This window comes from Chaetura pelagica, unplaced genomic scaffold, assembly GCF_000747805.2.
Source record: "Chaetura pelagica isolate M959 unplaced genomic scaffold, ChaPel_1.0 scaffold147, whole genome shotgun sequence".
NCBI lineage: Eukaryota > Metazoa > Chordata > Aves > Apodiformes > Apodidae > Chaetura > Chaetura pelagica.
The window spans coordinates 3,837,407-3,854,421 of NW_009954194.1; the positions used below are offsets into that span (position 1 = coordinate 3,837,407).

At 38.0% G+C, this 17,015-nt stretch overlaps 1 protein-coding gene across 1 annotated transcript in view; it reads left to right on the forward strand.

Annotated features, from left to right (window-relative positions):
- STK32B (serine/threonine kinase 32B) overlaps nucleotides 1–17,015 on the forward strand; it is a 140,816-nt gene that overhangs the window by 79,035 nt on the left and 44,766 nt on the right. Inside the window, exon 5 of the mRNA XM_010003139.1 lies at nucleotides 8,887–8,924. Within this exon, the coding sequence (XP_010001441.1) occupies nucleotides 8,887–8,924 (38 nt within the window). The remainder of the gene's footprint in view (nucleotides 1–8,886; nucleotides 8,925–17,015) is intronic.

The window sequence follows — 17,015 nt, forward strand, 5'->3', positions numbered from 1 at the left end:
CAGGAAAAGATGGCAGTGCTGAGGGTGATGAAGAATCTGACATTCATGCTGGCAGTTGGGGTTTCAGATGAGAGGGAACAAGACAGCATTACATAGTTGTTTTCTGCCTGCTGGTCTACAGCCCTTCTCCCTGCTACACTGTACTGCTGACACTTGGATCAGCAGCAAATGCACTTAATGGGAAGCTCCACTGCTGCATTGAAGGGATCAGAGCTCAGGCACTTGCTGTAAACCTCAAACCTTTGGAACCAGCTGTCACCTTCCTTGGCCTGCATGCTGAACTGTACTTCAGTTGCCAGCCATGTAGGCTGTGTTAATTGTACTTTGGTGTGGATTAAGGAAACAACGTGATATTCTTATTGTGGGTACTGCTGTTCTAACAGACATCTAATGAACTTCCACATATAGAAGTCTGTAGGGCTTTAAAGGAAAATTTTAGGGATATTATACTGTAATTACACACTACAAAAAGTGGCTAACAAGCACGTGTGTGTTTGAAATTCTGTATGTTTTCTTTTTAAGTTTGTCTGATAAGCTGAGCAAACTCTTGGAGATATGATACATCTGAATGGATCTATCCTGTACTTCATGCACTGAAAAACAAAGAAGCTGCTATATGAATGTCACTATATGAATGTCAGTCATTGCACAAAACCACACCTTCAGTGCTAGACTTTTACAACAGATAAAGCTGAATGTGCTTATCAGTAACAGTATTCTCCTGATTTATCTTTAAGGAGAAGACAAATGTCATCAATTTCTTCTCTCATCTAATTTCATACACGGAATTCTGCCTGTATAAATTGGAAGAGAGGCAATGCCTGTTACTGGAAGGAGACAGCAACTTGTGCAGTTGCTGGCAGTGCAGATGCTGAGTTAATTCTCCCCCTTATTCTTCATCAGAAGCTTTCACATGACATCATGGCAAGAGGCATCACCGTTGTAATGTATGTACTTTCCTGCTGGACCAGATAATTCCTTCCCAATGCCACACTTCAGTTAGTATTTAATGAGTTGTGCACTTCACATGGTTATCAGAGATGTCACCGTTCTTGAAGGCTGGTTCATGTTTGGGGATATGACCCTTGTACTCCTACACACAGAAGGTCTCAGCAATACTTGATGCTACAACATAGAAAATATTAGAGTCATTGACTGTGAGATTATCAATAAATTACTGCTACATGATGATTCTGCATGACTTCTCCATGTGATCTGGAGAAGCATTTTGCTGAAAATATTTTTTATTTGAAATGTGATGAAGTTCTGGCATCATCACAGTGTTGACAGTTGTTCAAGGCTCCCTGCAGTTACACAAATGTACAAGGTCTGTATTCATCTCTAGCATTAACTCCAGAAACAAGTTCTAGCAAAGAAAGTAGTACATTTGTCATTACTTTGAGTCCTTCAGGCAAGATGAAAACCAACCATTGGATTGCCTGCAAATCCTTTGTGCTGGTTAACATTTACTTGGAAAAGAACCACTGTTTTGGGTAGAGGAATGCTGGATAACACAATCTGGCCTTTGTTGTCTAAAAGCTCAGTTTATAGGGCCACAGCAGTACTTTCCAATCTCAGGAAAAGAAGTACAGGTTCATGTTCTGCTTTGGACAAACCATTCTAGCTTTTAGAGAACATAAGAATCTTCACTTATTTTTCTTACTATTGCATTACATAATTATCTCTGTGATAAAGTCATATTGTATATTCAGGAAGAGCAATATAATGGAATATTATGTGTTTAATATTGTTATTTTAATTGCCTGTGGAAATTCAGGAGCTAAACCTGGCCAAGAAGGCTATTATCTGGCTATATATATCGAGAAATGTGAAAGGCTCAGTTTTTACAAAGGTCGTTTTCTTCAAGCTGGTATGAAAATAACAACTCTTTCTATAAGTTAAAATTGACAAACACAGTGTTTCCAAAGACCGCTGGCCATCCGGACAAATGTAGATATCATTACTGCCACCTATTGTTAAAAGTAGAGAATTGAAGATATTTTCATAGTTTTATTTTTCCAAATGGAGATCAAATTGGAAATAACAGGCTTGCTCCTGTTGAGGTTAACTGTAGATAAGCATGTTTTGGTGCATTCTTTGACAGTTTTCTTTTCAGAGCTGTATGAAACTGCTTAGCATAAATGCTAGGAAAATGGAAGATCTTCATGGACACCTGGTAAAAAATAATGCTAAACTAAGAAGGAACCACAGGCACAACAATGTTCAGCAGTACCTTAGCTCTATATATCTGGGTAGTACAATCCCAAGCCTTGAGCCAAGTGTCCAGACACTCTTTAGAGGTACATAAGAAGATGTAAGGTTTTCAGAGGCCCTCATTAGAGAGAGCTTTTTCACTTGTCATCATTATTACAGCAGTTGTATCTTGCTGGGCTAGAAAATGGCCTTGTTGCCACACAGAAGGAAAAGGTTCTAAAGTGTGATAACTGGCTGGCTGATAAGATTCGGATTCCTCTCTTTTGAATGCATACTACTAGATAATTTGTTGGAAGTAGCTGTAGATTTTTTGTTTCTATGTGAATGCCCCAGGATTTGGAATTGCAGAGAAAACAAAATTTTGATTTCAAATAAAATAGGAGATTTTAAATAGGTAGACCAAATAAAAAGATTTTTTTTTTTTTTACAAGGCCCACTAACTTGTAACTACTTCAGGTTCATGAATAATAGATCAAAGGTTGTATAATTCTTATATTTCTTATTACTTAAATTATTTCTGATTGCATATACAGAGTCTCATCGAAGCTATTACAGTTTTATGGACTGATTTTCATATCCTGAAGCCTTTATTAATTCCTTTCACTCAGAATTCTGTGGAATTCTATTAATTTCTAGGTTCAGAAGTTGCCATAATGAACTGTGAGATTTGAGCATATAATTAAAATATCACAAAACTATTAAAACAGAGTGATAAAACCAGATTACCATTCAAGCTGTAAAGTTACTCTGAGCCTTTTTTGGAGGAAAGAGTTAATTTTTCTAAGATATCTGATATCTGGATATCCACATACATATACTTACTTGAAAAAAACAATGTTTTGCTTTAAGTTGATGATTCTGAAACTGTATCTGGTAAAGCTCTGCAAAACTACAAATTTGGCTCCATGCCTTATTTGGAGTCTGTAGTGCAGATTTTGGTTTTTAATTACTTTTTTTTTTTTTTTTCTGGATCTGGCTGGGATTGGCCAAGTTCCACTGGATGGATCTTAGGCAATATTTTAGGCTTTTTGACATTTCAGAGTAGAACAGGACACTGGAGGTGGTGCCCTTTGACATTGCCAGTCCCCTGTGTATAACAGGCTCCAGAAAATGCAAATGGAAATGGCTGAGTTGATTGAATGAATTAATGCACCCTTCGCTTCTCAGAAGATAAATCTATGCATGGATATCCTGGGGAAAAATAGCAGTTTATTTGCAAGCAGAATTAGTGGATCTCAGCTGTGTGAAATTTTTTCCTTACTCAAGACAGAAATATTTAAAAGGTGCTAATTTGAGCTAAAAATAGCTCAGCTCAGCGAAAACATGCAGCAATAAATTACCTGTGTAACTTGTCTCTGGTTGTCAGTGAGTTAGCCCGGGTTTAAATATGTAAAGATTAGGACCTGTGCTTTAATTTTTTTTCATCCCAATCGCTTGTTTCTGCATTTGCTGTCCACACATATGAACAGTACCTTTTATTAACAGATTTTTTTTTCCTCATTTATGTTTCAGTCAGACACTATGAACTGTGAAAGTCTATTTCTGACTTAATTATTCTGGTGGCTTGTGTGTCAGATGTGCCTTGTGGAAACACATCCAGATTTATACAAACAAACATCCACAGATGTCTTTTTTCTTTACAGATCTCTCATAATCTAATACTACATCTTCTCAGCTTATTTTCAATGTTACTAAAGTCTTTAAATTTCAAAATTACAGTGATTCACAAGGTCTTGTCATGTCAGGGCATTTGTTAGAATAGTAACAGAAGGCTCTGAAGGTCTTTTTGAAAGGACAGTAAGTGATGGCAATTACTGGTGAGATCTAAGTGAGGGCTATGTGAGTTGGTAATCAGAGGTTTGGAGCAGTCAAAAGTCTTTCATTTCCATCTGTCTGACAAGAAACAACAGTAAAAAAACTCTGAGATTCTTGCTATGATTTTATTTTAATACCATTGAACATTTCTTGAACACTTTTTGAAACTAGAAAGGAAGTTAGTCAGGAACAAAAACATAAAAAATAAAAGTGTGATGAGGTGTTGATGAAAGGAACAGAGGTTGCATGAGATTTCATTCAGGCTGATTCTTGAGGAAACATTCTTGTTAGGTACTCTTCACAGTTGAGCTCTGGAGTATACATCACTTCTGTGCTGCCTTTATAGAAGCAAAACACCTGTGACCAAATAAATCTCTTGGCTGTGCAGTGGTCAGTATTTATTGACTTTACCTTCATCCAAAGCTTCAACAGATTTGTCATAAGAAAACCTCACTGTATATCCACGGACTGACTTTATGAACTGCACACCTTGGATGTGTATGATTTTTGAGTCAAAATATCAAATAAGAAGGAAGTAAGGTCCCTATATGTGAAAATCAGAACTTGTTCACATTTATTTCCACAATGGGAAGAAATCACTGTATAATGTGTGATACGGTTCAGTTCAGTGCTCTGACATAGAGATGTCTCATGGGAACTTGAATAATCCATAACTGAAACACATTTCCCAACTCATTGCCATTTTTACGGCTGTTAAGAACTGTTATACAGCTAATATAAATCTTAATGAAAATTGTCTAGAACTACTCATGTCACATTTGTTTATAGCTATGTGCCAGGTATGTGTGTGTGATTTAATGTGAAAAATTGGTGTGACTAAACCTAAAAAAACCCTAATAAAAAAGACTCTGGTCAGGTATATTGTGCAGTATATTAGAGGGGTTATGAGCAAATTAGATTAATATTTGAGAGAATCAGCTACTCAGTAGACTGAGGTTATTAGATTTATCCTTGCATGAATTCAGGTAGTTAACCAGAAGCTGTTGCTTTTTACTGTGCTTTCTTTTTTAATGCTAGCAGCTGTCTTCTAGAGCTTAGCACTTGCACCTGTGCAGTCAAACAGACTCCTAACCTTCTTATAGTATTCCCTATATCCAAGAGTGCTCATTTTCAGTCATGACTGTTGGGACTCTTTTGACAAAGAGAAGGCAAACAGGGATGTGGAGGTGATTGTAGGTTAAAAAAAAGTAAATGTGACTTTCTGTGCTCTTAGTACAATTTTTTTTTTCCCCCAGTGAAAACACTAACTTCAAGTGCCTATTTCTGCATAAGGAAGGAGTATTAATAAAAGAAATTAGCTGCATAATTAAGAAAAAAGCCTTTAATCTTAGTATTTAAAGGTTTATGTTACACAACATGGAGTCATATTATCAGCACTGAAGAAAAAAGAGCATGAGAAAAACTATTAGGGTTTTAACAATTTCTACTGAAGTAAATGTAATCCTTCAATTGATTTCAAGGGCCTTTGGATCTTGCTTCTTTTGCTTCCTTTTGAGCAAAATCTATTTAATTTAATTTCTATGTTGGATATTTTGAAACTCTGAGAGAAAAAATACAACATCAACAACCCTTAGCATTCTGCAAGGGCAATGGCTGCCTTAGTGTGAGCCAGTGAATTTTAGTGATATACATGTAAATACGGGCCCACCACATCCTGACTGAGACAAGCATATCTGGTGACTCATGGAGTTTTACTGTCAATAGGCATTACCACTGTCCCTGAAGGAGGTCTTTATGGACTGTGGTGCTAGTCATGGTTTGTAGGAAGATACTCAGTTGCTGCTTATGACCTGCAAGATGGAGAAAGCTTTTGCTCCTTGCTTATACATAAAGGTCAAGGGATAAATCAGGTTGGAAGGGACGTCAGGAGGTCTCTAGTCCAACCTTCTGCTTCAAGCATGATCAGACATAACATCAGACCAGGCTTCCCATGGATTTATGTAGCCAGGTCTTGAAAAACTCCAGGGGTGGTCACCACACAACCCCTCTAGGCAGCCTGTTCCATTGCTTGTCTGTCCCCACTGTGAAAGTTCTCCTTTATGTCCTGTATGAACCCCTCTCATTTCAACTTATACCTGTTGTTAGTATGCTAGGTTCTGTCTTTTGAATGAAAATATGTGTCTTCTGTCTATTCAAATAAAAGCAGTTAGGAGCTGCTAAGACTTCATTTCATGAGTTTGTACACAACTGAGGTTTCCCTGTAAACTGCTTTCTGTTAATGAAGGCTTGAAACCTCAAAAGTTCTTGTTCAGAGAAAACAAATAATCACAAAAAGGAAATATTCCTAATAAGTCATGCTGCTAATATGACTGTCAACTGAAATGCTCCTAGATATTAATGTGGGATTTTAGAAGGCCAAGAAAACGGAAATGTGATAATACATTAGATAATACATTAGAGCCAGCAAGACAAAGAGTGTAATCTGTTAGACATGAAGTGGAAAGAATTTACTTTGGATTTTTCCTGATACCAAATGAAGGGTTAGGGGGTTATTACACATGTGAATTCAGACCCATCCAGAGCTGTTATAACTGAAATATTTCCTCTAATAATATTAAAAATCTACTTGGACTGGGAAAGAACAGCTGTCTGTGTGTTGCAAACACATGAAATCTTTTGGTGAATTAAGGAGAAAATACAGGCAAAAACAAAAAAAATCACAACTTAAACATAACAGAATCCAAGCCTGTGGTGTTTGTATGTTTGTTGCAAAAGATGACAGCAGAATAAAATAAACAGACGGTGTTAGTTTTTCAGTCCTCACAGGTTTAAGAAAAAGCATAAGTCTTGTGTTTGGCATTATTATTATTGATGTGTTTCAAAAAGGTGAAGGAAACACATCATTTACACTTGCTGTAGAAGTGCTTTCCTAGAATCCATTAGATTAATCTTAGCTGAAAGTTCAGTTATTCACATCAATGGCTAATTCTTTATTGAAGCTTCTGAAACACGTTTATGCACTTATGTTTTGTAGCAATTAGCTTGACTTGAATTCTCAGTTCTATAAATAGTACCTTGTTTGTGTAGTTCACTTCAGTTTTATGAAATATGAACCTTGGTTTCATGTTCCAAAAGCAAACAGAAAAGTTCTGTTGACCATCTAGATACTATTTTATATGCCTGTCACAACACCTCTTACAAATCCCTTCTGTTAACTAAACAACCGTAATCTATTTTTTCTTTACTCTCAGGAAAAATGTTGTTCAGCCTTCCATAGATCTTTTCCATTTTGACTGTTTTATTTCAGTTCCTATGAAATCAGGTAACCTGAAAGACCTACCTTTATTGTAAACTACAGCTTAACACCTTTTTTAAAACATAACACCATTTTTCCTTGAGAAATACGGGCAATAGATGGTTGACTTGACCAACCACACATCTTTTCTTTCTAGATTATTGTTTTAAGTCCAGTCCATATCAGCAGAAATATAGATGAAAGTCATAGTGTCCTGATTCCTGATTCGTAGCAGTATGTGTAATTTTTTTTTTTTAATTGTTCTGGATTTCAATCTTTAAAGCAAATGGTAGTCACATGTTTTTCAGTCTTCTTTTCTATGACTTTTCAACCTGAGGGACACGAAAGTGTGACTATTTATGGTTATTAACCCCTCTGGGTAATTCAGGTTCTCCCCTTCTAATGTATATACATATTTGGCGTCTATTCTTCATTTTTCCTGGCACTGGCAATATAATCTCCTAGTTTTGCTCACTCAGTCTTTATGTGAAATAATTTTCCTTCTACCACTTCACATAGCTAATAAATATGGTGGACACCACCCCAGTGCTGAACTGTAGAGCATTTCTATTTTAACCTCCATTCATGCTGAAGTCTATTTATTCCTATTTTCTTCACAAGCATTCAAGCCCTATGACAGAATTTAACACTCTGATTAGCCTCCTACTGCAATGGCCTGCACCAAAGACTCACTAAATTCCACATATACTGCATGAAGTGGAAAGGCCACACTCACTGCCTCACATTCACCAGGCCCCAAAGTGAGCCAAACCAGGGACAGATGGAGGCAGACAAGGGGAAGAGACAAGTTTCCCATAGAGCAGATCTGCACTTTGAGCAATGATGCTGGACCACAAAGAAGGTGGGAATGCCCAACAATGGTGGGGAAAACTGCCTCCACACCAGTATGAGCTTAGGTCAACAGAAAATGAGCCTGAAAGCACAGCTCTCTAGAGCACTGTTTTTTCCCTGTGCCAGGATCAGCAGAGTTGAGCTGATGCTTCAGTGCACCATAATCTCCATCCTCCCTAACCCCACTCCTTCCCCCAGCAATGCACCTGTCATTGCAGATAGCAGGCTGGGGCTCCAGGGGCTAAAAGGACAGCTGCTAGACTTGCCCAGTTACCATAAGATTGCTATTAGGACCCTACCTTATGTGAGTGACTGTGCATGTGAGCATGACAGATCAGCAGGATCTGGCAGAAAGGGTAGATCACTGGTGTTTCCCATTAAATCATATCTTGGGTCAAACATGGAGTCCCTGAGGCAATGAGGCACCTCCTAGATGCAGATCTTCCATCTCATTCCCACTGCTAGAAAGAATAAAGTACATAATCCTGAAAACCAAATCCATGTCAATGCTAACCATATGAATACAAAACCACATGAAACTGAAACCTAGAGAGTCTCTTTAGTATGCTTGTTTTCTCAGGGCAGTAAAAAGATGTAGATAAAAATAATTTGCCTTTATGTATGATATGGTTTTCATTCTTTTTGTAATGATTAAAGCCACTTGGCCCTCAAACCCAGCTAGGAAAACTTTAAAATTGAAGGTTTTCTCTGGGTAGGAAATGTAATGCATTCCTTTATTTATTTTTCAGAGACATCAAACCTGACAACATACTACTGGATGAGCATGGTAAGTGAATATTGAATGCTTTCTTTCAGAGTTCTCTGATTTTTGAGGTCTCAGTGACATCCTCATGGCATGCTTTGTAAATCAGCCTCAGAATCACAGAATCATGGAATCACAGAATGGTTTGAGTTGGAGGGGACTTTAAACTCCCTGCATGATCTCCCACTACATCAGGTTGCTCAGGGCAACCTGGCCTTGAACACTTTCAGGGATGGGGCTTCCGCAGCTTCCCTGGGCAACCCGTGCCAGTGTTTCACCACCCTCACACTAAAGAATTTCCTCCTAATATCTAACCTAAATCGCTTCCAGTTTTGATCCATTACACCTTGTCCTCTCACTATAAGCCCCACTCCAACCTTCCTGTAAGCTCTCTTCAGGCACTGGAAGGCTGCTGTCTGCTCCCCCCAGAGCCTTCTCCTCTCAAGGCTGCCTAAATCTTGACCTTCTTTGAAAAGTTCCTCAGACCATGTTGTGGATTTTTTAATTTGCATTTTGTCACTTCTAGAACTTCTGAAAGGCTAAGAAATTTCATATAACAAACAATTTCTCATGTAGGTATCTGAAATTACTTTCCTAAACTTAGAAACACAATTTGGTAATTTGCCTCTAAGTCTGTACATTTTTTATGGCTCTACATGTAGTTCTAGTTTAAATGATATAAAAATGACTAGGTGCATAATCAGCTGTGAACTATCAGTACTAATTCCATTATCAGAAACAAAAAAAGGCATGGTATGAAAAAAAAAAAAAAAGCAGGTGATTTCTTTAAACTTAAATTTTACACATATACACTATGAACTATAGTTCGAAGATGTCATGCATCTTTTTGCAGCTATTTGTAGGAAGAACATGATAAAACACAGGTAAAGGAGGCATTAAACTTGTGTCAGCTAGAACAGAAATACATACAGAAGGACGACTAATTGGAAAAATGAGATGTGTGTTGGCTACTGTAAAAAAGCTTCTGTGCTTTATTTATCTCAGAAATTGATTAAAAGCGGTTACTATTTGAGAAAATATACATTTAAAATGATGCCAACATTACCATTAGCTTTCAAAATCCATTGCAGAGCTGCTGGGTGTATAAGTTAAAGTTGATTAAAGAGCTAACATTGCAAACAGCTGGAGTTTGTCCCTGGGAATATGGAAGCCAACAGAAGTAAATAATGTTGGAGTTTTAAACCATATAGAATGTCAGGAATTTAATGTTTCAGACCCATAAGTATTAATGTTCCCTATAGAATAATAGAGTCAAATAAACATGAAATAGAAATCTCATGTCCTTAAGTCCTGCATGAATTAAGGATGCCAAAGGCAACATGAAATGACTGTGAGTGTGTTAAATCTCTGATTGACAGCCCTTGAAGTACAGTTGCTGTTATCTCTCCTTGCCCCTGATCAAGGTCAGTTACTGCACAAAATCAGCCTCTTGCAAGAGTTTTCCTATGGGGGCTTAAGTATTGGAGAGAAAAAGTGACACCAAAGTAAGACATGCTGCACAATCAAGGTTTTCTAGTGATTATAAGAAATTGAGCAACTAAATTATCTGTAGCCAGATTGGAAATTTTGGGACGAACAGCCCCTTTTCTGCAAAGCAGCAGAATACTGCTCCCTCATAGCACACCTGCAGACAGTGGTCAACCAACCATGCTTCTCCAGACTTGCAGATAGACCTTGCAAACCAGTCAGCAGAATCAATTAGCTCATGGATCTTCGGTTCTAATTCTCTCAACTTGGATAAGGGTCTGCACACTTCAACTCACTAAATGAGGTGACAATCAGTAGGACAGGTGTCTGTACCATGCTTGTCACCACAGACTTCCCTTACAGGTAACTTAAAGATGTAGACATGTTTTAGATCATCTGATCTGTTTTGGATGTCCGCATTATACACCAGTATCTATTTCTCTTTGGTGACTAATACCTAGAAGTTTTGAGTAAAGATACAGGTGCACGTTTTGCAAAAGGAATGCTACCCATGACGTCTATAAAAGCGTGGATTAAGCTGTAACAGACTAATATCATTTTTACAGAATCATCAGATTTCACTTAATGGAAAAATGTGCTGAATATATGCACTATAAACATGCTAAGCTGTAAAGGAAGCATAACAAATTCACCTGAGTCTAACCAGGTGCACAGGAAGGAACTTTACTTTAGCCTGTGGTCTCTAAGATGACACAACAGTTTCCCGTACACTTGACTTTATCCCTAGGTCTTTCATACAGTTCATTAAACAAACTGTGCTTACACAAAGTATTATGTAATTGGATATGCACAACTGTTAGTGCTGAGAGTTTGTCTCAGTGAGCTAGATTTCCTTGACCTCACTGAAGAAACCTGTTTTGGCTGAAGTAAAAGTGTAGTGCTCTGGCATTCACGTTGCCTCACATCTTCGAGCAGTTAAGGTGACTGACCATTTACCAAGATTATAGATTATAGATACTTCTGCTCATTAAAACTAGTTTCACTGCAATTTGTCTGGATGGCTTAGGGAGCATACCTCAGGAATACAGAAGTAGTGAAAACAAGATTTTTCTTAACCCATAAAAACTATCAATCTAATTTACAAAGAAAAAAACCCACAAAAGCGTATCCAACATATTAAAAATCATTCTAACAGAGGAAGCCTGAATTTTCCCACATACTTCTCAGCAAAGCCACATCTCAACATTGCTGAGTGCAGATTCACACGCGTCAGTGGAAATAAATGTTTGATGATCACAAGAAATGTAATGCTACATGAGAATGGAGTAACCTCATGCTTGAAATAGTGTTCAGCCCCAACCAGAATGTTTATCTGGTCTTCTGGAGAGTTTCTCCATCCCAGAGAGGAGTCTATTCTGAAGAAAGAAAATATGGATTGTTTGAGGGTTCACTCTCTGAATCAGAATCAGATCTTTCTAACAGAATGAATGCAGTCCATTAAAGCTCTTTTGTTAGGTTTCTCTCTCAGCTTCCCAGAAAGCTCTTCCCTCCTATTAGACTAACACTAATCTCTACATTTAGTAGTAGTGTTCTGTTCTGCTAACATGCATCTGAAATAGAATTATTCCAGTGATAGCTGAAGGGATTGCCTGATGGTTCAGGAGAGCTATTATTTTATTGTACAGAGAAAAGCATTATAGAATTCAGTTAATAACAGTATTCTGCTTCCTCTACTATTATTTTATTTGAATGGTTTAGAACAATATAACTGCAATTACAGCATTTAGAACTGCAAACTGGAAACTCTGGTCTGTGTTGAATCTTTTTCTAAAATTTCAGATAAATTAAAGATGTCTTTAAGTCTTTCCATGGTCTATTAGCTATGATGTCTAAAGGGATAGGGAATGCCTAAAATGCAGAAAAACAAGGAGTGGTAAACAGATTAGTCTTTTTTTCATAGATGATAACATTACTCCTATAGCTATTTGGTACCACCATTTCTGGTCATTCTACAGACATTATGAGGCTTTGCTTTGGCATCCAGGTTTCGCCTTGTGCAGAGCTATCAAATCATTATCCCTCTCTGTTTACAGGAAATTTGCAAAGGCTTAGTTTCCTCTCAGGCAAATTTTTCAGAATATAGTTTAATGAGACCCAGCCAGGTCCCTGCTTGGTTTACTAAGGAAGAAATCTCTGCTGGAGACCTAAAATGTTGGCCAGTATTTTATCATATCCAATGGCAAGAGGAGATCCTATTCATGGAGCACACCTTTTTCTACTTGGTCATGAATGCTTCAGAACTTCCTATCTCCTACAATTTCCATGTTAGGTTATTAGTGTCTCTGTATATTCCCTTTAGAATTTAGATGACTGTTTGTTAATAATTTCGTCTACCCTCTCCTTGAAGCTGCTGCTGATATTGGCCTCTACAACCTGCTGGAGCAACAAGCTGTAGAAGTTCACTGACCTTCATGAAAGAAAAGTGTTCTCTTTTATGTGTTTTGAAACATTCTTCTCTCAAAAAACCTTTTCTACTTCTAGAATTGCAGGATTTGGTGAATTATAACTTACAGTCACAATCTTTATTATATTCCAAAACTCCTTTGTCATTCTCCTGTCATCTGAAGAGACTCAGTGTTGTTAGAGATACACTGACTTTCAGTTTCAGAGACAAAGACCAACCATAGTGGATCAAAATTCCATCCAATTGAGTCTTCAGAAAGTAAATGACAGAGCAGGATATAAAATTAGACAAGTTTTTTGTGGTACTTACTCAACCTCCAGCCTTTTGTGACCAAGACTTTCTTTGAGCTTCATATGGTTTCCACATATTTAATAACTTTCAGTGGTCTTTTCCACAGTATTTTCTGGTGCTTCCTTGAGTGAAAGAACTTTTATCATCCTTAAGATCTTGTACAAAATGGTCCCTTAGCTTAAACACAGATTATGTGAAGACTCACTACCTGTTTGTTTCAAGGTGCTACCTTCTAATTGCACTGAATGCCTCCTACTTCTAGTCTTGAAACTGTTTCCTGGTGGTTCTCCATATTGTAATCAAAGACCTAATAGTTCACTCTCAGACATAACAGGGTTAATTTTATTTTATTAGGTTTTGAGGGTTTCTTTAGACTGGATTTTTTATCTGTAAGTGACAATAATGTAAGTAATAATTTATCTTATGACAGAGCAAGGCACATTTAAGCTGACATTCACATGTGCCTTGTTGTATGATTATATCATTTTATGATAATAAAAGTTTTCCTTAAAACTCTGCTTCCTTGATTACATGAGAACCTCAGCTCTCATATGAAAACTAACAGCAAGATTGAAAGATGCAGGCAATGAGCAATCTTGGTCTTAAAACCAAAAACAGGATGAAAAAACTGACCTATAATGTTTTGAACCCCAGTATTAATTTTCTGAACAACAGAACTGGCAATCTTATTACTGTATAGTGATGCCTGGGCTACGTAAAGTCTCCACCAAAGGTGTACCTGGTGTCTCTGCACTATGGCTGGTCCTTGTCACACCCACAGACAATTTTCAGAGACTGTATCTCATTTTCAGTGACCTCCAACATTGATTAATAAGATGAATGTTCTCAGCATAATTCATCCACCTGAAGCCATGTACACCTTCAAAATATGTTTGAAAGTTTTACATGCCCACATGGCCATTAAAAAGCCTACCCTTTTGCAATGCACAGCCTCTCTGAACCCATCTATATCAGTACAATAAGGTTTCTAACAGTGTCCCTGATGATAACTGGCAGACTGCCAAGTCATGCCAAGTTCACTTGGGTATGAGCTTACATTCTTGCACATAGTATGGAGGAGCCCAGAGATGCTACATTGTTTATAGGGTTTAACCTTCTGAGGTCAAAGCAGATGTGACTTTGCTCCAAAATGTTACTGTGTGGAGGTTTCCCATCAACTCTGGTGCATGCTGAGTTGGTGGCATTAACTTCAGTCTGGTATTTCTTCTCTCTGCCGTCGCATTCACCTCTTTGGTTTCAGGCTCTGAGACAAATTCAGTGAAGTTTCAAGTCATGCATATTTTCCTCTGCTAAATGTTAGTCAACCAGCCTCAGTCACCTTTCATTACTTATTTTAATTGTAATTCTGTTTGTTTAAAAATTAAATAATAGTCCAAACAAAGATCATTTCCTGTTCACCTCAGACACTAGGATTTCAGACTATGTGGAAAAATAAGTCATAAAACCAACAGAGCACCTCTGAATTGTATGCATAAAGCTTCACAAAGTCATACATTGTGCTGTAGGTATTAACTTGCACATTTTTACTGGTTAAAACCTTAACTGGAAGCTGACTGGAAAAACACAATTTTTGAAACAATTTCCTCTGGGATACTTTCTGTTTGCAGTGTATGTGTTAGCATAGATGAAATCTGTGCAGTCTGGGATGATTTGAAAATGCCACTCCACAGAGATCCAGAGGAATGTGGTCTTTTGCCTTTTATTGCGTTCTCTCCACAGTCATCTCATTATCATATGGAGTCATTCCATTATCATATGGAGTCATGGGGATTAAGCAATGAGCTCTTTCCATGGGATACTTGGAGTTAGTTAGGTACTGCGGAATCTGTTGTTCACTGCTCTGCTTCACAGCTCTTTAAAGCTAAACCCAAGTGGCACTGATGTACTATTTACTTCAACATTGTATCTGATACCTGAGAAGGGACCAAGAGTATAGGCTTGGCTTTGAAATTTGGTTTTTCACAATAATATCCAGAAAGGGAGAACAAGTACCAAGTGTAAAGCTGAGATGGGAAAAAGTCCTCATGAATTGAGATTTTGGAAACAGTATGAGGTAGCTAGCATCCCAGCATATTTACTGCAGCAATAGCAGCCTTTCTCTTTTCTTTATGGAAAAGTTGCACTAAAAAAATGCCTTAGAGGCTGATATGAGAGATTCTTATAAAGAACCGGGGTCTAACTGTCTCTTGGAATACTCACTCCAGGAAAGAATAACTTTTTTAGAAAAACAGGCAAGCAAAACAAGTCACTAGGCTTAAAAGATTTCAGTTTCAGTGGTATGCCCAGGCAGGCAGAGAATCAGAGAATCATAGTATCATAGAATATGCTGAGTTGGAAGGGACCCATCAGGATCATCAAGTCCCACTCCTGTCTGTGTAGGGCACCCCAAGAATCAGATCTGGTGCTTGAGAGCTCAGAGCTCTGCTTCCACATCCCTCCAAGCCCTCCTCCACTGACAATACCTTGCTGGCCCTCCCACAGCCAATCAGCAGACCTCTGAGCAGTGGACAAAGGCTGCCTGTAGGCAGCCCATGGGCAATGGGGTGGCCCTGTGATGGGGAAGAGCAAATGTGGAGTTTTTCCAGTGGTGCAGACATGGCTCTGCTGTGCCCTGCTACATGTTCAGGAGCTGCACAGGGCTGCTGTATTGGCAGCAGGATGCAGAGGAGCTATACAGAACCTATCTTTCCAATCCATTCCTTACTTTGCAGAAAGGCATTTTTTAGCAAAAGCCATCAGTCAGTGTACACAATTTTCACACTGGGCTATTTTGGTTTTGCTAAATGAAAAGAAATCTAATAAAAGAGAGAGAAAACAATGCACTGCTGGAGAGGCAATTTTCATTGCAAATCAACTATTTGGACCAGCCTGAATGAATATTATGCAATAGGTTTTTTGCAACAGGATATCATGCTGGCACTCTAATAAGGAGCATCACTTAAAATCCTGTCATTTAAATGACAGAACTATATATTTATCTGTCAAAAAAAGGAGGAAGTGTTAGTCTGCTGAGATCCATGCAACTTTTCATTCTACAGTGTAACTATAATTGGTTAAAACTACTGCCATGGGTGTATGTGGTTCAGTTATAATTTTCAAGACTTTTGCCATGGTGTTTTATTATTGTAGAAATAGCCTGCACACATGCTATGCTCTGGCCATCAGGAAGGAGGAAGACCACCTTGAAATCTGATGGTAGGCTGGGCTGTGAACACTAATTTTTGTTATGGCAGCCTAACACGTTGTGCCTCTTGTAAAGTGATTGCTTTCACTTGCTGACAGATTTTGTCTGTATGTGCAGATGTCTTGCTAGGCTGGGTGTCTTGGGAGGAAAGTGTCAATAAAATGTAAGCAGTTTTTAAGAAAAGTGCAGAAAACATGTGAAACATTTCAGTGAATACTTCTACTGCCTCTCCCATTTGGAGAAACACCTTTAGCAGTGGGATGGATGGGTCTTTTCCCTTTCTCCCTTCAAAAATATCTCAGATCTGACCAGATTAGGAGACTGAGAATTTCAGCTCATACATGCATGGCTGCAGACATTTTAGAGGTTGGCTGATAACTTTCCTGCAGACTTTGAGCAGAATCTAGGCTAGAATGTCAGAGAAACATAATCTTTTGTTGAGAATTCTGTTCCTCAATCAGACACTGCAGTAACATTCAACATCATTCATTTGTTACACTAGTTTCATCTTTGGCAGCAAACATGGTAACAACCACCTGCACTTAATAACTACCTAAAGCCTGATCCAGTCTGTGGGCTGAATGAGTTTGAGATCTTAATTGAAATAAAATAAATCACAGGAACTTGCCATTCAAGATTCTAGTTCAAGACACAAGGTATTAATCCTGATTCCAGTGCAGGGCTGAGCTGGGGAAGGGAACACCTT